The following is a 25786-nucleotide window of genomic DNA, read 5'->3' on the forward strand; positions in this document are numbered from 1 at the left end:
GGGGGGGGGGGGAAGGGAGATAATGAGACGGGAGGAGAGAGAGGAAGGGAAGGGGAAGAGAAAATAAGAGGAGGAAAAGAGGGAGAAAGGATGGAGAGGAAGGGGGAGAAGGGTATGGATGATTTAAAGTCTTAGAAAGTTGCCTGAGACATTGAGGCTAGGTGACTTGTCCAGGATCACCCAACTAATAGCTGTCAGAGATGGCACTTAGAACTCAAGGTCTTCCCAACTATTCGTTCTAACCAATGCACTCTCCAGACTCTCCCAGTGCATTCATTGTTTTTGATGGATGAATTTTTTGACTTTTATAACCTCACATCCTCCAAATCTTCAGTCTCTCTCCCATCAACCATTTTTTAATCTGTTAGTCAACAAACTTTTAATTAAGTGCTTTCTTCCCACTATGTGGCTTAGTCCAATAGAGAGCTGGCCAGGGGGACAAACATGGCTTCAATTCAAGACCAGCCTCTCTGACGCTGAGCAAATCATGTAATCCCTCTGTGCCCCTCGCAGCCAAGATTATAAATTGCTAAAACAAACACCAGCCAGTATTGGTAGAGGGGGTTTCTTACTGGAGAGGGGGATGAAAACACATGTCCAATTAAAACAACAGCAAATAGCCTCTAACTCTGTTGGTTCTGTGCCCCTGGGCAAATCACCTTGTCATCATGGTTGTGTGATTTCCTTCAGTTCTGGTCAGCAGCTCAAATGTAGGAGCAGGAGGGGCAAGTGGTGAAAGCTTGGCAAATCAGAAAGATAAGAGGGGGAGGTACCCTTTCAATAATATCATCCTTACCACTTGACGAATGCAAAAACAGAAAAAAGAAGTGATTCGTCCAAGATTATAATCAATCAGCATTTAAAAATATTCCTTTAAAAATTATTATTTATATGTCTCAATAAGCTTGTATTGAGAGAGTAGAAGGACGTGGTAGCAGTGAATTGATTAAATTGATTAAATTCAGGGTCAACATTTACAAAGAGAGGTCAGTGAAACCAGAGCAGTGGTGATGACCTGGAAGGAGTGAAGGGCCGGAAGGGCATAGTGAGGATGAGGCATAAGTATAGGAGCAGTGAAACTTAGGGAGAGAGGGAATAATAAGAAACAAATTTCGATATTTTTGACACTAGAAAGCAACATTTACTTGTTATTGTCTATAAAGGGGATGTCTGTCCCTATGTATAGATGAATTGGATGGGAGGAGTAAATTATTTGAATTGAAATTGAGTGAGGATCTGGGAGATGAGTGTTTTTAAGGGAGTATCAACACAAGTTGATATTCTCTAGAATAAAGACAGATTGGCAGTGAAAAGGAAAAGGATGAATCAGGCACCTGAGAAAGGGAGAACAACTTGGGGCTAGTAAATGACCCTCAGATAACTGCTCCCAGGATCAAGAGTGGGCAATGTATTTGGATAGGACCAACCTCTAACTTGGGAATGTGATAGCCACAAAGGCATCTATCCAAGGAGACAGGAATTAGGACAAACAAAGGACTGGCATCAGAGAGGGAGGCACCTTTGGGGAATTTGATCACACTGTGCACAGCAGTGATGAGTTAGAAGCCTTGCAAAAATCTATGCCCCAACTTGGCTTGAATATTAGCCTTGCAACTAATTACAGTAGTAACAATAGGTTATTAGATTCTGTTCTAATCATTCTGTGAGTATTGTGTTGGATCCCTGCAGAAAGTTAAAATGCTTGTTTCATAACTGATTCATATTTGGATTGGTTACTTACTTTCCCGTCATTGGAGAGAACACCTTTAGACTTTGAGTCCATTACCATTCTTATAATTATCAAATCCATAAGTACTTTGAAGTAGCCACAGTGATTATTACTTCCTTTATTGGGAAGGCCAAGTAATGTAGGATAGGGATGGGGTTTGGCAGAGGTCTTGCACCTTTGTGGTCTCAGCCAAGGGGCCCAACTTGAATGCAGAGGCTTCTAGGGGAGCTAGACATCTGTGAATGCCAAAAGGAATCTAAAAGAAAGAGATCTGAAATGAAGAAGTATGTTAATGATGGAACAGGCCAAATGGAAGGGCAGGCAGAACCAGAGTGAAGGATGGAATGGTTTTAGTAGAGGTAAATGGAGATGAGAAAATTGGAGGAAGGTGGGGTGGGGATGGGATCATTTGCTTTAGGGAAGGGAACATTTATTCATCATCTGTTATGCGCCAGGTACTGTGCTAAGCACTGGGATATGTTATGTTCATATGCTGGGAAATGATGGATGCCACCTTGAATGACAGGGGAGGCAGTTGGAAAGCATGGAATGTTTTCAGATGCTGTGAGCCAGGGGCAAGCATTGGTTGGTCTGGCAGTATAAATTCCCCTGACAGCCACTGGAAGGGGTCTTTGGTCTTTTGGTCCTGGGTCTTTGGGCTCTTTAGGTCTTTTAGTCTCTGGATCTTTCAAGCTCTTTAGGACTCTAGGTCTCTGGGTGGTGAAGGGAGCTTGGGAGGTCTATGAAGAAGAAGGTAGGAAGAATCTGAATATTTCCAGAAGACTATGAGAGCTAGTGCATCACCAAACACTGATAGTGAGAAAGCTGAGAGAATAAATCACCAACACAGCTGCATCAACAGCAGTCCCTATTCTCTGGCTTGGCTGTGGCCAGGCTGGGCCAGAGGGGTAGTGGAGAATAAAGCTCCAGCTTCTACTAGATCAATAGCCTCCAGTCCTGATTGTCAACTAGTTATAGATACTAGGTTGATAGGGTCTCCAATTCCCATTCCTTATCCTGTTTATCCTTTCCCTGATTATAGATTATAGATAAAGAGAGTTTAACAAGTACCTTCCTGAGTGGTCTCTATATCACGACCTTTGGAGAGGGAGCCAACGCAGTGAGATATCAAACGTGATCCAAGGCAAATCAAAAGCCCTATAATAATTTATCCAACCCCAGGTGGGACCTGAAAGGGTTACCCATCCACCTAACCTTTTGGGGTCCTCCCTGGGCAACTGTTAGAGAAAAGGGGAAATTATAACAACTATCAAGGGTGATCGGGGTTGGTGTTCCTCCATCATCTGCAACTAGGGAGAATACATAGATACATTCACATCACTGTATATATCTCCCTAGGTCCCTTTTTGTTTATAACAGATACAAAGACAGTCCCTGCATTCAAGGAGCTTCCATTCTAAAAAAGAGTAGGACCAGAGGAAATCCTGAAACTGGATAGGGAAGGATGAGATGACAGCCCCAGGTACCATCCTTAAATGGAGGGTTTCAGATGAGCTTTCCACTGTCCATCTTCCACCTTCTCCAATCCAAGGGAAGAAGTACCTACAGATGTAGGGAATGCTCTGGGGTGCAAGTTTTAGAGTTGATATGATTTTGCAGAATGTGAATCTCTGGACCATAATGAAATGGCTGCCCTGAACATCCTCTTTATTTTATTTTATTTTTTAAAACTCTTACCTTCTGTCTTAGAATCAAAACAATGTAATGGTTCTAAGGCAGAAGAGTGGTAAGGGCTAGCCATGGGAGTTAAGTGATGTGCCCAGGGTCACATAGCTAGGAAGTATCTGAGGTCATATTTGAACCCAGGACCTCCCATCTCTGGGCCTGGCTTTCAATCTACTGAGCCACCCAGGAGGATTTCTGGTGGATGTGTAAATAGAATTAGCCAGATCCCATTAATAGTCAAAAATCTACTCAACCCAGGCGTGCTAATGATGTCACTCCCACCTCCCTTAGTGGGGAGGGGAGACGAGTTACCCACACGTGACAATAAGTAACAAATCAAGAATAAGGGACTGCCCTTTGGGCAGTCCAAATCAATGTAGAAACTGCCATTTGTCCATTTGAATTAGAGGTGGACCACAGGAAGTGATGAAAGACACATTCTCTTTAAGTAAGTGAGTGAACTTCCTGTGGGGGCAGTTGCCCTCTGGAACTGGAGGAAGAAGCATCTCCTGAGACCACAGACAGCTTACACTCTGTATTGTCACGTGGGTAAGTTAGGCTGGCTTCCTTGGCCTAGCTGGGCCAATTCTAAACTCTACCTATCTGGCTGTTGGGCCCTGTGGCTTACAGCTTCATTTATTTAGACTTCTAACCTCCCTTTTCTCTTTATCCCTACTTTACCTACCTGATTGTAAATAAACTCCTCAACCCGATGCTGACTTGGGTCTGATTTAATTACGGAATCAACCTGAATTGTTGATTCCTGGCGGCCACATATTTTTAATATATAGCTATAATAACTAAATTTTAATTCTTACATGGAGGAGGAGCTCTCTGATGCCCACCTTCCACCCCAGGCACTGTTGAGCTCTACTTAATCCTCACAACAACCCTATCAAATAGGTTTATTATCTCCATTTTATAATTGAGGAAACTGAGGCCAGCAGAGATCACATGCAACTCTTAGGCAGTTAGAGAATAAGTGTCACTGGAATTAAGAGAGTAAGGTATGGTGGGAGTTTGCCAGCCATAGGGTGGGTAGACTAGCAGTACAAACCAATGAAGTTCTAAAGTTGAAAGTAAATGAGTCTTAGCTCTGCCTCAAGGTATCTCTTCTTATCTTGGTCTTCTTCCACTCCCCACCCTTACCTGCATCCAAACCCCACTAATTTTTATTTGCTTCTGCTTTTGAACATTCTTCCACAAGATTACAATTTGTTCAGTGTTTATTTTGAGATCTTTCTGAACTTGCCCCTCTTAGAATTCTCTAGAGCTTTCAGCACGCTTTATAGAGCTTGCCCAGAATAGTAGTCTCATCTTCCAGCAGGAACGTCATGTGAAAGCTTCCATTCAATTATGCAAAGATTTTTATTACCTGTTGTGTTAGAGATGGGGAGCATATATTTTGGATAAGATAGAGTCCTTTCCTTTCCTGTAGTTTATACTCTAGTAGCAGAATATGACAGATCATAGCTAGCTAGATGGCTTAGTGAAAAGAGCATTGGACCTTGAGCCAGGAAGACCCAAGTTCAAATCCAGACAGAAACACAATCTAGCTAGGTGCCCCATGCAAGTAATTTCACTTGTTTGCCTTGGTTTCTCCATATGTAAATCTGGAATAATTATAACACCTACTTCTCAGGGTTGTAGTGAGGACCAAATGAGATAATTGTAAAGCATTTAGCAGTATTTGTTTGATACATAGTAAGTGCTATGTAAATGTTAGATACTATGTTAAAAAAAAGCAATTGAGTGCCTGAAAAATTCATGAGATGCAACAAAGTACTATGGAGGGGAAAGAGAGGATAAAAATATTCTCAGCTTAATCCATGATGAATTTACACAAATGAGTTTAGCAAAGAAAAGTCTTTTTTTTTTTTTCCAGGCTGTAAAATTTAAACCTGGCCATTGAGAGTTATATGAAAATTAATTCTCCAAGCATTATCTCCAGCTTTCTTTAGGAAGTTTTTTTTTTTTTAATTCCAGCATTGGGGCAACTGGGTAGCTCAGTGGATTGAGAGCCAGGCCAGAGACAGGAGGTCCTAGGTTCAAATCCAGCCTCAGACACTTCCCAGCTGTGTGACCCTGGGCAAGTCACTTGACCCCCATTGCCCACCCTTACCACTCTTGCACCTAGGAGCCAATACACAGAAGTTAAGGGTTTAAAAAAAAATTTTGAAAAAAAATCCCAGCATTACAATTGTAAGTCAGGTAAAATTCCATTAAGTACCTTTTTTATAGTACATATCTACCATTTGGAAATGGAAAGCCCTATCCAAGAGCCGAAATCATAAATTGCCATTCAAAATTATTTTGAATAGGGTTTTATCAAACCTGATCCCTATGTGGTGAGAAGATCCTATACACTGTCTATGTGGAAAGGAAGCTTTGAGCCCTAATGTAAATTTCCACTAATTTGGGTTTTGTAAGAGGGAAAAAGGGTTTTTTGGTTGGATATTAATATTTAAAGGTGTGGTTGCCAAGGAACTGAATAAATACCAGTTCCTAAAATGATTTTAGTAATTTATTTATAAAATATAGGAGAAAGTGGAAGTAGAGAGAAGAGGGTAGAGTAAGAGATCTAGTTTAAAGAACTAGATCTATGTCAAAGAAAGAGATTTAAGAATAGTCTCACCAAGTTGAAAGTCCCAGCTAGAGCTCCTCCAAGTCCAAGCCATGAACAAGAGGTAAAAGAGCCGAACCCCAAGAGTTCTCTTAATTTATCCAGGCCATTTCTTTCATCACTTTCTGTGCTTTCCTCTTAGTTTACATGTCCAATCATAATAGATGCTTTTCTTAGGACTGCCTAAGGGGCAGTCAGTCAATTCTGATTTCATCACACATTTTTGCATGTGTGGGTCACAGACCTCCCAACTTGTGAGTTAAGTGGAATTGTTTACACTTTTGGTGATTAGATTTAAGAAAGGACTAGGTAGATTTAATCTCATTATCACAGTTTACAATATATGGTTGAATCATCTTAAACAAATACTTAGTATGTTGAACATAGAAGTCACTATGTTCATGAGTCCATTAGAAAATATTTGAGACATATAGGCTTTGAAAATACCAGTAGAGGGGTAGCTAGGTGGCTCAATGGATAGAGAGCAAGAACTGGAGACTTCCTCGCTATGTGACCCTGGGCAAGTCACTTAACCCCATTTGCCTAGCCCTTACTTGCTCATGTCTTGAAACTCGTACTTAGTAATGGATTCTAAGACAGAGGGTAAGGGTTAAGAAAAAAAGCTACGGGTAGGTGAACTGACTCTAGCATTCCCTGTTCTGTTTAGCACCACTACAAAACCTAATATCTGTTTTAGAATGACCACAAGTGGTTTTCCTCAGTTGAGGAAATTTCCACCAAAGGACCAGAGAACAGATGAGTATTTGTTTAGCTGAGACAGCAGGAATAGCAGTTGCTTTTTGTGAGGGTTCCCTCCCAACTCCTATCCTAAGCCAGAATTTTGGTGCCTCTTTGAGGTTTATCCAAATTTCACATTAACTTTATGCTTCAGCACAATAGCATGATGGGACTCTAAATGAAGAAGCATGCTGCCTGACCTCTAAAGATAGGGGGAAAGTCATTTATCACAGATTTAGAACTAGAAGGGAAATCCAACCCCCTTAGTGACTTGCCTAGGGTTAACACATTCAATAAATATCTGAGACAGGATTTGAACTCAGGTCCATCCTCTCTTGAATCTCAATTGTACCATCTAGCTGCCTAACAGATAAAAGAAAGATCTGAAAGACTTTCAGTAGAGAATAAGGCAGTATCTCACAATGGCTGGCTGAGGGAAACGATGTCACCCAGGGGAAACTAAGGTAGGGGGGGACTAAGACAGATTGAAGAATGTGATGTTTCAATAGTCCAGTTGCCCCTTAGGTCCATAGTTTGGGTGGCTGAAAATTACAACATTTAGCAGAACCAGAATATTCAGAACAGTGACCAATTTCAGTGCTTGGCAGCAGAGAGGAAGCTTTGAGACCAAATGTGGAGTTGGAGCTGGCTGTAGTTTATAGCTATGGAGATGATGCCTTATTGGGTGACAGCAGAAGAAGCAGAGGACTGCAGAAGAGCTCTCCCAGCATCAGATGAAGATAGCCATTTTCTCAGGCCATCCAGAGGTGTGGCTAAGGAGAGACAGAGCTGCTTACAGAGCTGTGACAGTAGCAACTCATATCAGCTTCTCCTTCAATATTTTTGGAGTACAAGGGTCCTACATCCCCTTCCTCTCAAGCTATTTCTTTCAGCTTTTTCTCCAATAATCTTTTGAGGGGAATTATTTTTCATCAATTTATGGAGAAATTAAATTATTCTTCATAAAAACCTATAATACTGTCAAGGAAACTAGCCGGGTGTTTCTCCTTTATCTTGCCTCAACCTCTCAAATTTTGATCATGTCCCAGGATACTTAGAGTTAGCTCTCATTGTTTCCAAGATCGACTCCCTTGCCATTCCAAGTTGCCTATAATTTCCCACACAATTTATCTCCAAATCATCATACTCAGGCAACCATGGAGTAAGAGCAGTATTGTTGTTTGTCTGCTCCACAACCTGTTGTTTTCCCTTCTTAATTAAAATCTCATCCAAAAGAAGGTCAAAATCTTGGTAGCTCAGATTGAAGATCTGAATAACTCTAACTTTTTGACAACTTTGGAATCCGTTTCTTTAAGGATTCTAGTTCACTTTGAGTAAAATTCTTGTGCTGTCTAATGTGAACAATACCCTGGTCAGGTGTAAAATAAGGGATATTCTTAAAGGACACATTATAACTGGATTATTTTCTAAAGCCTCAGCCTCTAGTTGCACCTTAGTAGGAACTTGTTGTTGATTAGCCCCTGCAAGCTTTACTAGTTCCTGTTGCTTTAGACCATGTGCCATGCCATTAAGTTTCATCAATTCTCAAGTTGTTTTAGTTTTATCCAATTTCAGTTGTAAGGCAATAACCATTTGCTTTAATTCACCAGTACCAAAACTTAGCCAGCCATATACAATGCATCTCTTAAATACACATTTTAAACCTCTAACCAACACAGACATAAAACAGCAAATCAGTATCACAGATGGAATATAAGACATATAGCCCTTTGTAGAGTTGCTTCAGTAAAAGGCAGTAATATTTCAACTCTAGACCAAATATAGAAAAAGTCAGGTATTACTTCTATAAGAATATAGGGAATGAAAGAAAGATAATATCCCAAACCCATATTGGTATTACTTATAGGATGTATTTCAGTTAACACCAGCTGTAGTAAAGATGTAGACCAATAAAAAGAAAAACTATTGGTTCCTACCACTGTTAAAAGTCTTCAGATAAAACAGCAGCTGTTAAAAATAAAGCTGAGTGAAAAAACGGTCAAATGGAATCTTCCAGTACTCCCCTTAGCCCAACTGTAGAGTAGAACATCCCAGTAGAATGTTCCCTGAGTACCAGGGAGACAGAGAATTCCAACCAAAATGGCTACCTGTCAGTCAGAGCCACCCCCGCTGCCAGCAGCACCAAGATTCCATTAGCTGCTTTTGCTTTGCCAGAAGCAGCTCTCAGAATTCTAAGGGACTCAAGATGACTGTTTCGTATAAAATTCAAAATTTCCTTGGCTCTTGCCCTTCAAATTTACCAACTGAAAGAGATGACTACCTCCAAATGGAGGTAGATTGTTTGGGAAAGGCCTAGATGGATGGGAGATGAGAAACACCCACCTAGGGACCTTCCCAGGGCCAGTAAAGCACAAAATCCTGGGGCTTTAGAAACCAAGTTTATTTTGATAATTGGAGTAAGGGAAAAGAGCAGATAGGGTCCTAACACTACAAAATTTAGACTCAACCCAACTTTTATGCACCTAGCAAAAGGTCCTCTTCCTTTCTTCTTTAGGCCCTGCATATACACTCCCTGCTCTTATCTAAAACCCCAAAAGTTGACTATCTGCTAATCTAAATACCCAGATTGTCTTTAAGAAGGCAGAGGAGATATGATTCCCCGTTAACCTGAATCCCCTCTCAAGCCTGGGGTTTACTTCTTAGGTAATCCAGAGTCCCAGATGACAAAATCCTTGGGATTACCTTAGCCCAGTTGATCTTTGACAAGTTGATTTCAGACAAGTTGATCTGTACTCCAGGGAAAAGGCAGTCTACTCCAAGGCAATTCTCCAACCCCAAAATCCCTAATCTTTCTCCTTCCAGAATCTTCTCCCAGGGTTTGTATCCAAATTCTCCTCCTTTCCTCTTAAAGTCAATCTATGAATTTCTCCCTATCTCTTAGCACTTATCCTTACATTACTCCCTAGAATTCATACTAAGACAGAAGACAAGTGTTTATAGGTTTATTAAGGAAAGGTGAGAATGGGTGCAAACAGGTAAGAGAGATTTTGCAGAGAGCAGTGTGTAAGACATTGCCGCATGACCTGGAACCAGAGGCTGTGTTCTAAGAATGAGGGGGACATTATAAAAAAGGACACAAAGAGCTACCAAGGAGCTTTTGGACTTCCTGTTGGGGGAAAAGTCTAAAGCTGACAACTTCCTCCTGCCTGGGATCTCTACAAGCTGAGGAGGGGGTTTGATTCCTTTTCCTGTGAAGCCAAAGCTTCATATTCTGTGATCCTGTCGAGATTCATCCTGCATACCTGTGGTCCACGTGTGTCCCTGTGCCCTGAGAGTGTTCCCAATTGCTGTGAAGATCTCTGCAGACCAGTAACCCTCTGTGAGAAGGCCTGAAGCCATCTTGGGCCTAGCCTGAAGAGGGTTGATCCCTACAAATAAAGGGATCAGCCTAGTAGCTCTGAGAGACTATAAATCTAATCAAAACCATTATCTGGGAGGATTATTAGCTCAGAGTAATTAGTTAGCCAGGATTTACTAGACAGTGTAGAGATAGGGAACCTGAAGATCAGAACACAACCCTTTGCAGGGTTCCTAGAAAGGAGAGTGGTGTAATTTGAACTCCTTAGATTAGGGCATCCTATCCCTTAATCCTCCCTTCAATTCTACCTTGATTTAAAATACACCCTGAACTGTTTTTTATAAATTGCCTTGAGAGTTTGAGAAGAGCACTGAACCTATGGAGGCCTGTCCTCACTGTGGGATACCCTCAATCTTGCTATCTCACCTCAACAACAACCAGACACATTATCCACCTATTTCAGGAGGAACAAGGAAGGGCTTAGGCTAAGCAATTGGGATTAAGTGACTTGCCCAGTCACACAGCTAGGAAGTATCTGAGGCCATATTTGAACCCAGGACCTCCTGCATTTAGGGCTTGCACCTTACTGTGTTACCTAGATGACTTTATAAAATTCTATTCTAATCATTCATGGTGGCTCAGAGCTTATCCTAGGTTTTCAAAGGTTATTCCAAGGGATTGCACTATCTTTGGCAGATCTGCCATGCATTGCTTCAATAATAGACCAAATATACTGAGAATAATTAAATTCTAAGAGGCACATCATATATAGGCTGGCAGTATTTTTTTTTTTTGTATGTGTGGGAATGCCCCTTTTGACTCAGATTCTGACTTTCCAGACCCCCATGCCTTGGCTATATACAATCTCTCTTTGGAAGATCTTTTTGTACCTGGGGCTTTCTCATCTTGGAATATCTATCTACTCCTGTGATCTTCTCTTCCTGAATATCTCTCCACTATGCTAATCTCTCATTGGTGAATTCTTCCTGGGGCCTCTATTTTGGGAAGGGACCCAATCTGACCAACTTCATTTGCCTTCTGCCTTAGCTTTTCAGACTTAGACTTCATGATCACTGTGATAATTAGATCAAATCTACCCTACCCATCTTTAAATTTAATCACCCAAGGTGAAAACATCTCCACTTAACTCACAAGCTGGTTAGTCTGTGACCCATGTGTGCTAGAGTGACAAATCAAAACTTACTGCCTCTTGGGCAGTCCTAAGAAAAGTGTCTGTTGTGATTAGACACGTAAACTAAGAAGGCACAGGAAGTGATGCAAAAGATGCTCCTTTAAAATAGAGCTCAGCTCTTTGCTACTGGTTCATAACCCGGACTTGGAGGAGCTCTGGAGCTGGTGAGACTGTTCTTAAATCTTTCCTTTGGAATTCCACATGGTGAGTGTAAAGACTGAATCTTCCTTCAATTCTCTTTCAAAAGAGATACTGTGACTTAAGCTTTTGTTTCATATGCCTCTGGGGATTTTTGGCCTCTGCCCTCAGCTCAAGGGTTGGCCTTTTTCCAGTGGAGGTCTAGTTAGATCTGTTTGGGTTAAACCAGGCACCTAAGTGAATTATTTAGCTTGTCAGGTTAATTATCTTACCAAATCTTCTCTCTAAATTTCTTAATTGCTCTCTTTCCTCATTTGTAAATAAATTTCCACAAAAGTCATTTTGACTTGAGGTTATTCTTTAGTTGGGAATTGATAATTATTCAATTCCCTGGCAACCAAACATTTTAATATTCACCCAATCAAAACCCCCTTTTTATCTCTTACACCACATACTAGTACCATCTCTTTATTCTACCCCAACTTAGCACTCATTAGAATATAAATTCTTTGAGGATAGAGATTTTGGTTTTGCTGATATTTGTATTTCTAGCACTTAGCACAGTGCCTACACATAGAAAGCATGTTGTCTTCCATTGCAATGCATGAGGCCAATCAAACACCCCCAACCCTCCCAAAATTGGGTCTCAATTTGGATGCAGACCCCTTCTGATTCTGCAGTGATGGTAGCAAAGTGGTAGGAAAGAGGGGAGAACAAAAAAAATTATACACTTAGAACTCTCATGTGATATCTGGTACTCTAAACATGAGAATGTTGTCTAATGACCAAGAAATGGGCACATTCCTGGAGGACTTGAGTCCAGAAGACTTGACATTCTTGCTACAAAAGAAATTAAAAATGAAAGATATTGGTGCAAAATGTTTTCTTGGGAAAGGCAAGGAAAGCACTTGATAAAGTGTTTTATCCTACCCTAAAATGCAACAAGAAACCTTTCATCATCATCATCATCATCATCATTTATATTAGTGATAAGAATCTGCAAGATTACCATGAAAATAATCAAACCTTATGACCTAACATCCATTACTGAGAATGAAGTGGTTGAAAAATTTTACCGAGGGACTTATGAGAAAGAATGTTATCCACATTGAAAGAACTGTGGGAGTAGAAACTCAGAAGAAAAACAAATATGACATCACTTGTTTATATGGGTGTATGATTCGGGATTTTGGTTTTGAAAGATTGCTCTATTGCAAAAATGAATAATATGGAAATAGGTATCAATCAATAACATTTGTATAACCCAGTGGAATTGCTTGTTGGCTCTGGAAGGGAGGAGAGGAAAAATATTTTTTAAAAAAAGAAAAATTCTTTAAAAGAACTTGATAAGACTACCAATCAAGTCAATGTATGCTCTCAAACCTGGCAACTTCTCTGTGAAGGTGAAGATGGGGAGAAATGTGTGGGAAAACACGATTCAGGAAGAAAGAATGAGAGAAGTCCAAGATTTATAATCTTCATGCCTCTATTATAAATACTTCCTCTGAAAAAAATTAGTGGTAAGCACTGGACTTATCAAGGACTAAATAACTCCATGAAAATGAAAGATTGCAGTTTAATAGTGAAACACCTGTTATTGATGTGGGAATTATGCCTGAGTCAGCTGTCAAATGTACATTTACACCATCAATTCATAAGAGCTAAGATCAGGATTAGTAATAAGCGAAAAGAAAAACTAGTGAGGAAAATATATGGTATTCAACTAAAATAACAGATTTAAACAAATAATTGGACAGCAGGGAAAAAAATAAGCAGAAATAATAAACACCAGCTATAATTCTATCCAAAAGTTCAGCCAATGAAAATTAATTGCCACACCAGGGAGAGAATTTGTTTTGCTATACATGTTTGCAAGAGTTTGGGGTTTCTTGCTTTCTTGAGTTAGCGGGAAGATGGGTGGGTAGTGAAACAGAGAATACTGATATAAAAATATAATATTTAATTTAAAAATAAATTGCCATAACAAGGAGACATAAGAAAGCTGGGAAACACATTAGGAGGTTATTTGGCTTCTTTGTCAAACACAGAGATAAGAGATAGTAATACTGAGTTAAAATACAAATTCATTTATAAAATTCATATACAAAGAATAATGGATAGTTTTGGACTGTATCTTCTCATAAAGCAAAGAGAAACTAAATAAGGTGTATAAATCAGTGTAAGGAAAGTTTAGTAAGATGTATAAATCAGCAAAGTCATCCCAAGGATATTCAACTTCGAAAATAGAAGACAGAAGACTACAAATAGAAGAAAAATGAAAAAGATTTATAACACTCTTCTCCATTGAGGATGGATGGTGGGATCATGAATATTATAGTCTAAGATGTGCTTATAAAGAAAGTAGAAACAGTACTAAAGACTGGTATAAGTTTTGACCCCTCACTGTTATCTTGAGATTTATAATTCTAAGACTAAGACAGAAGGTAAGGGTTTAAAAAAAAAAAAGACTTAGAGGGGAATGTCAAGGAAAAAGAGGGGAAGCAGAAATAGGGCTGAGTTAGAAGAAGGGAGAAGATCCAGGAGGGCCTTTGATCCCTACAAGCATCAGTCCTAGAGGTTCTTTTACAAGTTCTCTCCCAAGCCGTTAACAAAAATCATTTGAGTTACTTGAAAGATATAATGACACAAAAGCCTGTGCAAAAGCAAGCTTGTAATAAACAATGGTATAAAACAGGGAGATCTATGCTTGCTGACATGATGGAGGAGAATTAAATGACTTGAGAACAAGCAGCAAAGCTGGAGTTAAGTATATAATACTGGTCCATTGGATAAAGTTCAGGATATGAGTTCACATTCTGCCTCCTAAGCTGTGTGACCTTGGGAAAGTCACTTAACTTCTCTTAGCCTCAGTTTCTTCATCAGTAAAATTGGGGGGTGACAATAATACCTTCCTTCACGGGGCAGCAGAGCAACAATTATAACGTGCTTTGCAAACTTTAAAGCACTGTATCAACACTAGCTCTTATCATTATTGTGGACACAAAACAAAATGTTTCAGTTTTTTTTAAACCCTTAACTTCTGTGTATTGGCTCCTTGGTGGAAGAGTGGTAAGGGTAGGCAATGGAGGTCAAGTGACTTGCCCAGGGTCACACAGCTGGGAAGTGTCTGAGGCCGGATTTGAACCTAAGACCTCCCGTCTCTAGGCCTCTCAATCCACTGAGCTACCCAGCCCGGACCCAGGACTTTTTAAAATTATAGGATACGATCAAAATTAAATCAGTATTAATTCACCACATTCTCAGGGAAACAGAGCCTTGGAGCTATTATTAAGCCAGGGTTGAGAACCACTGCTTTTGCTGCAGAGACAGGACTGTGGTACCTACTTGAATGAGACAACAGTTTGACAACAATTTAACAAAATTATTTAATAAAATTTATAAAAATGCCATTTTCAAAGGCTTAATTTTTGCCAATGAGAATCACAGCTCTCTTCTACACCCCACAGTACAAAATCTGAGGACTTGAACAGATACATTCTAGAAACCACAGTGCTAATTCATCACAGACTGTTTTGGCTGCAAACAGTATTGCAAAGCAGGAAGCACCAAACTCTCATGGCCATTTTGACAAAATTGATTCCTTTGTGAATAGCAATAAGTCTCAGCTCCTCCACTCAGCACCTCCTGGTCTGATGAAAGAGGGAGAAGCATTTAAACCAATGTAGTCTCTCCACGAAAGATGTCTGCTTGCTAACATCCTCAGTTTTCCTTCTAATCTGTTGGCTTGTGCCTCCTGGAGACATGACCCAAAGAAAGTACTTGGGAAATCGGTGCAGAAGGCTTAGACTTCAGAGACCAGACATCTGAATTGTAGCACTCTTCCTGGATGGACCCCTCACCTCCAAGGATATGTTAAAGCTTCCTTCTCTGGTGCTCTGTCTATCCCTTCCACTGTAACTTCTTTGGCAGCTGCATTCCCAATGCCGCCCTGATTCTGGTATCACTATTCCATTTTATTATTTGTGAGACACACAAAAAAACACATCTCTATTTTCTGCTAGTTTCCCTTTCTGTGACATCTTTCCAACAGAGTTTTAACAATAACGATGACATCACAAATGTTCCTCCATGAACCTGATACATATATGTACTTAGGGAACTGGTGATAAGGGAAACAGGTCTTAACACTTTTATATCAAGTTTATAAAATGACCTCAGCAAGTCACAAACCTCTTGCCCATAAATGTCAAGTATGGCGTGTGCTTTTGAGAGCTCTTGTCTGGGAAGATGCAATGACAGAAAAGGGTAAGAATCAATTTCAAACGAAAGCAGAAACAAAAAAAACATTACACACATTTTTAAAGGGGGCACAAGGGGTAAAGGGAAGAGGGGAGAGGGGACCAGCTGTCACCTTATTTCATTGTCAATTTAGGCAGTGCCCAAAAGCAATGCCCAACAGCATGGCCCTCTTAAGATTGGAATATCGCCTCTGAAAAACATTTTATTTACCTGCTGAAATCTTAGGTCAAGAAATTAAAGGCAAGAGGTAGGGATGGGAGCACAAAGAGAATTGATACTAGCCTTAAAATAAAAACTAAACTGGTAAATTAGCAATTATTCCTGTTTTTATAGAGTATGGGGAGGCAACACCTGCCCCCCCTTCCTCTTCCCCTAGAAACCCTGTTTTCACAGAGTTCTGTTCTGCAGAGCCCCAGACTCCCTTCCTAGTCATCCTCCCCTCCGCCATACATGTCAGCCAGCTTTTTAAAGCGATTGCCCCATTCATTCAGATAATCGTAATCCTGGTCTTCATCTGAGCCAGAAGAATTTAGGGAGCTCAGGGAGGCTGCTTCAGAGCCGCTTCCTTCATAATCAAACACCAGCAGAGAGTCATAAGGGGGTGCTGTGGGGTCACTGTCAGCAGCCTTCAGGTTCTATTAGAAAGAGGAGAGTAGATTTTGTAGTCATTAAGCATTTTATTCCAAAGAAATTAACTATTCCAAATAGCTAAAGGGAAGAGGGGAAAGTATTTATTGGGGGACATAGGTAGCACAGGGGATGGAATGCTGGTCCTGGGTTCAAAGGTACCTGAGACTTTTGGTCTTTCTTGCTAGTTTCTAAGGCAGAGAAAGGGGAAGTGTTGTGAGGAAGATTAATAAATGAGTATTTAGGAGACTTAATCTTCCTCACAACAGAAGAGAAGGTTATCCTTCTAGATATCTCCATAGCTCTCACCCTTTTGGGAGAAGAAGTAAGGCTCTAAGCGTGGACATGAATATATTTCTGTAATAAGTGTTAAGTAATGAATTCTGAGATATCTATTATATATAAATTTAAACATCTACACCAACACCAAAATATTGTAGGCTCATAGAGGTAAGAAGAGACTCAAGGATGGTTAGTCCAACCCCTTCATTTTTATTTTGAGGAAACCAGGGCCCAGGAAGTTTCCATGAATTGCCAAAGGCCACAAAGGCAGAGGTCCTCTAGTTTTACTGCCATCATACCCACTATCTTCTCCCGCTGGGGTTTTAGATTAAAGCAAGATGGCAGTGTGATACAGCGGGCAGAGTACTGGATTTAAAGCTAGAAGAACTAGGTTCAAATTCAAGTCCAGCTATTTAATAACTTTGGTTGGGGGCAAGTCATTTGACTGCTGAGTCTCAGATTCCTGTAAAACAAAAGAGTTTGGCTAAGACTGTGTTCTTTTATAACAGTCTGATAAGTCAATGGGCCCCTTCTCAGAATAAAATTTTTAAATGCATTAAATAAAATATAGAGGATTACAAAGGAAACCAAAGGTTGTGAAAATAACTTTTTTTGTCTAAATTCTTAGACCCCCTCTGTTAGAAGATCTTAGGAAGTCCAAGAACTACAAGTGTCTTCCCAGATTATAATCTATCTGCCTTGATTAAAGACTTTTAATTATAACAACCAAAAAAAAAAAAAAAAAAAAAAAGATCTATCTTCCCAGTTCTAATTCCTATTGGTCCTTTTGCCTAGCCACACATTCATTTGGGTTTATCTTTTCAAACTTAAGGAAAGGACACTAATAAGTTATACCATCCAATTTGGCATACCCTTCTAGACTCTTAAGATGTCTATAATCATGACTATCCCACAACATGATAAGTAAATAACTTTCCCCATCTGGTACCATCAGAAAATCTGAAAGGCATGCCCAGCTGGACCTTCAGTCAAGACACTGATAAAAACACTAAGTCAGAACATAGGATATTCCCAAGGCATCCTTCCATGGTCCAGTGCTTCAGATCCTTTTTTGGTGAATGAATATTTAGATGTTTTTAAATCTGAGAAATTCTTATTCTTGTCATGCAGACTGAGGCTGATCTGAAGTTCAATAAATCCCCAGTAAGAATGTAGACTCTAAATGATCACTCTATTACAAATATTAATAATTTGGACATAGGTCTTGATCAATGATACATGTAAAACCCAGTGGAATTGCTCATTGGCTACAAGAGTGGGGAGAGATAGAAAGAAAATGAATCATGGAACCATGGAAAATATTTTAAATTAACGAATTAAACAAACAAATAAATCCCCATTAAAAAGAAATAACTTTTGAGGTCCTGCATAGAGAGAAAAAACTGAAGAGGAAGAGGAGACAAGTTGGGCTCTAATTTACTCTTTGGTATAAGGGTAACCACTAAGTTTCATCACAAATTCCACCTTGGTTCTTGAACCTGTGATATTACCTCATCAATAAAATTGCCAATTTCATCTGGATTCGCAGGGCGAGGCCGATACTGGGGGACACTCATAAGAGTTGGTGCTACATCATTACGAGTCACTTCTGGTCGAGCATCCAGGCCCCTGTGCAACTGGCTCAGGTCAAAGTCCTTAATAGAAAAAGGTGGGAAACAAAGAAAAAAAAAGCCAAATCATAAGCTTGTGATTATGCCCCTCAGAGGAACCAAGTATGCTAAAGATAAACTCTTAATTTGGCGATAATGGATTATTCTGGAGACGTTTTCAGCAGAAAATAAAAGGGCATACCACTTTAAAGAATTAAAAAGTTAATTATAATAATGAACTCCTATAGCACTTAGATGTATATAACAAATGGCTGGTGCTGACTTACCATTAGATGTTTGTATATACATTTTTTCCCCTTTTAATCCCTTTCCTTCCATCTTAGAATCAATCCTATATATTGGTTCTAAAGCAGAAGAGTGGGTAAGGGCTAGGCAGTGGGGGGTTAAGTGACTTGCCCAGGGTCACACAACAAGGAAGTATCTGAGGCCAGATTTGAACACAGAACCTCCCATTTCCAGGCTTGGCTCTCCATCTACTGAGCCATCCATCTGTCCTCACTGTGTATACATTTCAAGAGAGGCAGCACCATGAGGTGGAACAATTTCTGGAGTTAAGTTATCAAAGACCAAAAACAAAACAAAAACAAAAACAAAAAACAAAAAACTTGCCCCTCACATATACTAGTTGTGTGAGTCCCAATTGCCTTTTCTGTCAAATGAGACTCTCACCTATGTTAGCTACTTGACAGAGCTATTGGTGACTAAATGTGATATGCTTTAAAAGCCTTAACATATATTAGAACTAGACTGATTTCCAAGAAGACAGAGGCTGTCATGAGGGAAAGTATACTCAGTAAGAGATTCTGGATTGTATAGATACATTTCTAGCAAAGTAGCAAAGGCATCTGGGCTTGAGTTCAGCCTAACTATAAAATCAGATTAAACTGAACAAATGAGACGGCTTCATAGCCCCTGCCTTTCTTACTTTAAAGGCTTCTTTGGGCTTTATTCATTTAAGCTTTTCTCTCAGAACTAGCTACTTAAACCAACCTGATCTTCCTCTCCACCTCCTTCTTCATCATAATAATACACGTTGTCCCGGGTGTCATCCTCAGGTGGCAGTAATGGCTCTTTAACTGCTGGCCTTCTTCGGAGAAAGAGGAGCAAAAGCAGCAATAAAACTAAGAGGATAAGAAATAAGAAATGTATTGATGAGAACAGCCCTGGGTATACAGCAAATAGCATCAAAGAATCATTAAGTGGCAGAACAGCCCATCTACATTTAGAATCTGAATGGGCCACCTAAGAGAATGGTTAGGGATGCTCTGAGAAATGGGAAATTCAGGGATTCAATTATACTCCCAAATTGAAATTCTTAATCTCAATTCATGGTTTCATTGGTTCAGTTAGCTTTTGTAGTAAATAAAAACCAGAGGACATAAAAAGGAATCTTGTCCTTATCAAATTCAGAAGATATTATAAATAAAATTATACTCCCCCAAATCTACATTGAATTACTAATAGGGCAAGAGGCAAAATCGAGTTCATTTCTAATCCTATTTCTGACCAAAGAAATAACTAGTTGAAATGCATTTTAATACACACCTAACTTTATATTCCCAGCCCAATGTCTTATCTGGGTATGGTGATGAACCTAGGTCACAAAACTCTGGCAGTCAAATGTAAGCTTTTGTTGATACTACCAAATGGGGAAGGATTCCAATATGAGCCCATCCAGAGAGTAGGCATCAGTTATCAGATTTGGAAAAGTTCATCTTAAGCTGGTAAAACCTTAAGAAAATTGGTAAGCTAGGTGGCAAAATGGAGAGAGTTTGGGGCTTGATGTCTGAAGACTCATATTCCTGAGTTCAAAGTCAGCACAGACACCGATTGTGTGACTCTGGGAATGGCATGTAAGCCAGTTTGCCTCAGTTTCCTCATCTGCAAAATAAGCTGGAGATAGAAATGACAAACCACTCCAGAGTCTTTGTCAAAGAAAACCCCAAATGGGTTAACTAAGAGTTGGATACACTAAAAACAATGAACAACACATATAAAGAAAGGAACAAGCATTTATTAAGTCACTAATATATGCCAATAATAAGCACTTTCTAGATAATGAGGTTTCTGGCCACCCATTCTTTTAAGGGTGCTATCCTGCTTCAGGGGAGAAAATACCCAAGACAGGGGAATGGCTAAATCATCAATTTTTAAACTTTAATATATACTTGTTCACACTGTTTGACTGGTAACCCTTAGAGACCTCTTGGTATCCCTGCAGCACCTAGCATAGTGGCTGATACTTAGTAGGTGCTTTATAAATGATTTCTGTTAGATTGAACCAAATGTTATTTAAAATGAATACTATAACATGGTGTGGTTGGTCAACATTAGTATTTCCTGTTCTCGTTCTCTCTCTTCTCTGTCTCTGTCTCCTCCTAAAATTGTGTCTCCAAAATGCTTCAGAGATTTTCTTTTAGTGAATTAGCTTGCACACAGAAATACTTAATAAATGCATTTTTATTACTTGACATTCACCTTTCAAAGCAGATGAGCTTATGAAGCCCAAGAACTCATGGAACAGTGTGTCTCTTAATTAGTCACTTACTTAGCAATGCAAGGATTCCTCCCAGTATTCCCAGGATAGCTGGTACATCCATGCCGGTCTGAGCAATTACACCTGCCTTCGTGCACTTGGATACAGCCCCTTCACAGTCACACACGTACACCTCCAAAGTGGTTACTTGGTCTTTATTCTGGTTGTCTGTCAGCTTGAGATTTATCTTGTACTCACCAAATTCTAATTCTTTCTTTGGCCTTAAAATCAAAGATTCTCTTGCTGTTAAGAAAGCACAAAAAATACAGTTCAAAAATAAGAAAACAAATTCAGACTCTCTGAAATCTGTACTCCTTGGGGGTTCAGTGCACACGGGTTAAGAATCTTTGTTCTCGAATAAAGCATGCAAGGAGCTAACTATATTTTAGTGGAATACAAAAGAAGCAAGACTGATAAAACGAATTGTAAAATCATACAATTTTAGAGATAGGAAGGCCCCTAGACCTTAGATCATCCAATCTCTTCACTTTACAATTGGACGAATAGACTCAAAGACTACTTTTCCCCCAGCCAGAACGAAGAGTTCAGGTTCTAGTTCTAACAGGGCTCTTCCTATTCATAAACAATTACCCATTTTTTCTATGTGTGCCATATGCAGTAGGGCCTGGTATCCATGGGGAATATGTTCCAAGACCTACTGTGGATGGCCAAAACCGTGGATGGATATAAGCAACCCCCTGGTGTCAACAGTGGGAAACTGAATCAGCAGGTACAGGTACACAACTGTACAACCAGCACCATGACTCTTTGCTTTGAGACCATTATTAGAGTAAATGAGGGCTTTCTTAAACAAAGGCACTACCATAATGTTCTAACAAATGTGATCAGTGAGAACACTAAAAGCAGACTTGAGGAAAGTGCAGAGAGAAATGGAGTCCTGGTCATGTACTAGGTTGGCAGACTTGATGATGTTATAGCCTATACTAGTTTGGCAGGTGGGCAGTTTGAAATTATGGACTTAATTTTTTTTTTTTTCATTTTCTGGAATTTTCCAATTTTTTTCACCTTGTGGTCAACTGCAGGGAACTGAACCAGCAGATATGGGGACAGAGTTGTACATGACTTAGCTGACATTGTATGTGTGACATCATCAGGATAATGAAAAACACTTTCTACCATCTCTGCTCTATTGAACTCCCAAGACAGGGAGGGGGTGGAAGAGAACAGAAGGAATCTACCACCTGAACTCAAATGCAAACGAAATTGGTATAAATTGGGTCAATGGATGGAATGAAAATCACCAAAAGGCAGGCACAAGGCTCTGTAAAGAATTTCTTAACAAGTAAGAAGGTTCCTGCTCCAGGTTAAGATCAGACCACATAACTTCTAATGTTTCTTTCAGCTCTCAGATTCTATGACCATGGAAACCTGTTTTTATCTTGTTACAGAATAGTGAAGGACCTGGAATATTCTGGAATCCTTTCCAGTTTGACTCACACAAAATGACCAAACCATTCTAGAATCAATTTGCAGATGTATGACAAAAGTCACAAAACTATTCATACACTTGGGCCTGGTGATTTTATTACTAAGATACACTCTCTTACTCTCCTTCTTTCTCCCAAGGGCATCAAAGCCAGCGAGGTCCCATAGAGACCAAAATATTCTTAGCAAAACTCTGCGCTGTAGCACACAAGCAAGAAAATTAGGAGATAGTCATCCATTGAGGAATAGCTGAACAAACTATAACACCCAAATGCAATGGACAATTTTACCATAAGAAACAACAAATAAGAAGTTTGAAAAACACAAAAATACTTGTATGAACTAATACATAGTGAAATAAGCAAAATCAGGAAACTGATTTATAATTATACTATAAATAAAAGGACATTAAAACAAAATCCGCCACTAATTATAATAACCCATTTGGTCCCACAGGAAAAGAGGGAATGTATTTGCTTCTTTTCCATGGAGAGAATGTTGGAATGTAAAGAAAGGAGAGAAAAGATCAGATTCAGAATAATGCCCACGTTGAAAAATGTAGTCTCTATGTTGGTTTTACTTTCCTATTTTACTTTGTTGAAAAAAATGTATTTGTACATAAGGAGGCACATGCTCATAAATAACTGTTGAGTAAACAATAGCTTAGATTAGAGAAGGGGAAAGTTCAGTTCTCCCCTAAGGGGAACTGAAATTAGAAAAAGAATTAACAATTTAGAATGGTTAGCTCTACAGCACTGTATAGTACTGGTCTCACAGCTTAGGACTGGCCATGAATTCCTAAAAATTCCATTTAAGGAGGTTCAGTTCAAACATCTCATTTCTTACCTTGCTATAGTATACTACACTTTGGGGCTTTTCTGACTTTTCTGTCATGCCCCAGGAAGCTACTTGTTGGGAGAGATTTCTGGGAGTGATTCCAGTTTTACCTGCTACTAAATGCAATCTTGGCTCTGCTCCCACCTTCTTTTTGAGAAAATCTCATTATCCTCTAAGACTCCCCACCTCAATCACTGCCTATTTCTGATTGGAGGACAGAATCATCATATCCTCAGGAAGGTCCTCCCCATTTCCCACCTAGTTATACTACTTTCAATTCAATGTTTATTAAACTATGTACTATATGTCGGCCTCTGTGTTAAGTGCTGGGGATTAGAAATAAGAAAAAAAGTCTCTGACCTCAAGGAGTGTACAAATCTAATAGGAAAACCCTACAAACAAAATGAAGTTGAAAATGAGGGCTGGGGCACTAGTGGACATAAACCACTGAATATGGAGAATTGTCTACAAAAATTTGTCAATCTTTTTTTTTTTTTTAATGTCTTTATCTTCTGTCTTAGAATTGATACTAAGTATTGAGGGGTTCCAAGGCAGAAGAACAGAAAGGGCTAGGTAACTAGGGTTAAGTGAGTTGCCCAGGATCATACAGCTAGGAAGTGTCTGAGGTCTAACTTGAACCCAGGACCTCCTATCTCTAATCCTAGTTCTCTACCCTTCTGCCATCAGGAGAGATACTTTTAACAGGTAACATAGAATGAGAACAAGATCTCTGGACTTGTAGCTCCAGCCCCTATCTCTTCTACTTAGTGGCTCTGAAACTCAGGCAGCCCCTTAAGTCAGTCTTCATGGTGATGAGATTTCAGGCAATCAGTTTATTCTTGGAGAGGCATTATGTTCCCAAATAGAAATCAAGCAAAGCTGATGAGAAATGGAGGCATTTTCTAACTTTGGATCTTCTCTGAAATCTCCTCTATAGCCCAGCGTTTTAACTTTCTCTTCCCCCATTAGATTGTGAGCTCTTTGAGGGCAGGGACTATCTTTTTATTTTATTTGTACAGCATCTGGCACATAATAAATATGTGTTGACTATTATTGATTCCTATAAAAAGAAAATTGACGAGGCCATGTCCTCCCAATCCTCAGCTTGCAAAAAGACTCAGAAACTTACCATTGTCAGTAAATTCAATAGTCCAGTTAACACTAGCTCCGTGTGTTAATTCTGCCATGAAAGGAGAAGTGTTTGGTGGAAGGTCTGGATCAATAATATTTATAACCTGAGGTTCTGGATTCCTCTGGCAAATGTCAAAATTTCGAGGCTCTGGTACTGGGCCATTATCATTCACATCTGAGAGAAGCAACTGAAGGGTCCCTGTGCCTGTGGCTATAGGAGATCCTAAGGGAAGAAGCAGAGAAAGATTTTAGCTGGAAGATGTTATGATAAGAATCCAGTAACTTACACTGGATTCCTATTGATTATCTCATCAAAGCCAAATTCCTTTATCTGACTTTCAAAGCCCTCCAATCTCTTCCCACAAGAAATCATGCTCATGGGGCAGTTAAGTGGCTCAATGGATAGAGAATAAAGCTGAGGAGAGAGGACTTGGGTTCAAATATGGCCTCGGGTACTTCCTAGCTGTTTTTAGTTGTGCTAGGCAATAGGAGTTAAGTGACTTGCCCAGGGAAACACAGCTAGGAAGTATCTGAGATCAGATGCCCTTCCTTCTTTAATTATAGAAGCAATACTTCCATGGCCTGGAGTAAGATTTTACAATCAGGCTCACACTACACGTGGGAAGGAATTTTGTCCAGAACATTAAATGACTGCATGTCAAATGACAGTTACAGAAATCATTATTGTAATGGAATATTTCATTATAAAAACTGCCAAGTATGACAGATTCAGAGATATCTATCAGTATGAATGCAGAATTAAAATAAGCAGAACCAAGCTGCCAATTTGCATGAGTATCCTAGGGATGAGAACCTAAAAGGACTTCAAAACTTTGAGCAATGCAATCATTAATGGAGACCTCCCAAGACTGGCCATAAAATATGCCTCCTGCCTCTTGACTAGAGATGCAGGGTAAAGGTATATATTCTCAGGTATGACCAGTGCTGCTATATTCATTAGTATGCTTGATGATATTTATTTCTTATAAGGAGCAAAGAGGGAATCAATGAGTAGTGATATAGAAAAGAAGCAAGAAAGGATAATTTAACATTAAAAAACATGAAAAAAGGCAAAAGTTTAGAAAGGGCAATTTCTGTTATTATCATGTTAAATTCAATAAACACTTAAAAAAAGCAAAATGCAAAACAGGCAGCAGCAAAAGTTCTTGGAGTCATACACACTATCCTCTTTTTAGTTCATCATTTTTAAAAAATGTAAATTAAAATTTAATAAACAAAGATGTATTTAATAAATGAAATAATTCTAGAATATGCTAACTATGTATCCAAGGAAGTCCCTATTTTCTCTTCTATAAATTTTCCAAAACCAAAACCCCCCATATCTCAAATTCGAGACTGGTTGATATCTTTAGAGGCAGAAGAAACAGAGAAGGAATCAATACAAGCATTTGTATCCTTACCATCATCCACAGCCACAATGAGGGCTGTGTAGGTACTATTCTTCACAAACTCAAAGTTCTCTCTATCCAGATTGTCCCGAGTAGAAATATCACCAGAGTCAGGATTAATATCTAGCCAATTGGCTGGATCACTCCAAATGCGATACCTGAAAGGATAGCAGGGAATATGTACATCATTGGGCCAATTTGG

The 25786-nt window shown here is 39.4% G+C and overlaps 1 protein-coding gene across 4 annotated transcripts in view; it reads right to left on the reverse strand.

The window, feature by feature from the left end:
- Positions 1 to 14786: 14786 nt before the first annotated feature.
- The window catches only part of CDH1 (cadherin 1), a 67217-nt gene continuing 56217 nt past the window's right edge, over positions 14787 to 25786 (reverse strand). For all 4 annotated transcript variants that reach the window (XM_044663152.1, XM_044663154.1, XM_044663156.1 and 1 more), the window contains 6 exons: positions 25597 to 25742; positions 24174 to 24398; positions 20774 to 21004; positions 19216 to 19346; positions 18106 to 18249; positions 14787 to 16320 (listed from right to left, as the gene is read on the reverse strand). In XM_044663152.1, coding sequence (XP_044519087.1) covers positions 16111 to 16320; positions 18106 to 18249; positions 19216 to 19346; positions 20774 to 21004; positions 24174 to 24398; positions 25597 to 25742 — 1087 coding nt within the window. In that variant the 3' untranslated portion in view covers positions 14787 to 16110. The remainder of the gene's footprint in view (positions 16321 to 18105; positions 18250 to 19215; positions 19347 to 20773; positions 21005 to 24173; positions 24399 to 25596; positions 25743 to 25786) is intronic.

This window comes from Gracilinanus agilis, chromosome 2 (genome assembly GCF_016433145.1).
Source record: "Gracilinanus agilis isolate LMUSP501 chromosome 2, AgileGrace, whole genome shotgun sequence".
NCBI classification, from domain to species: Eukaryota; Metazoa; Chordata; class Mammalia; order Didelphimorphia; family Didelphidae; genus Gracilinanus; species Gracilinanus agilis.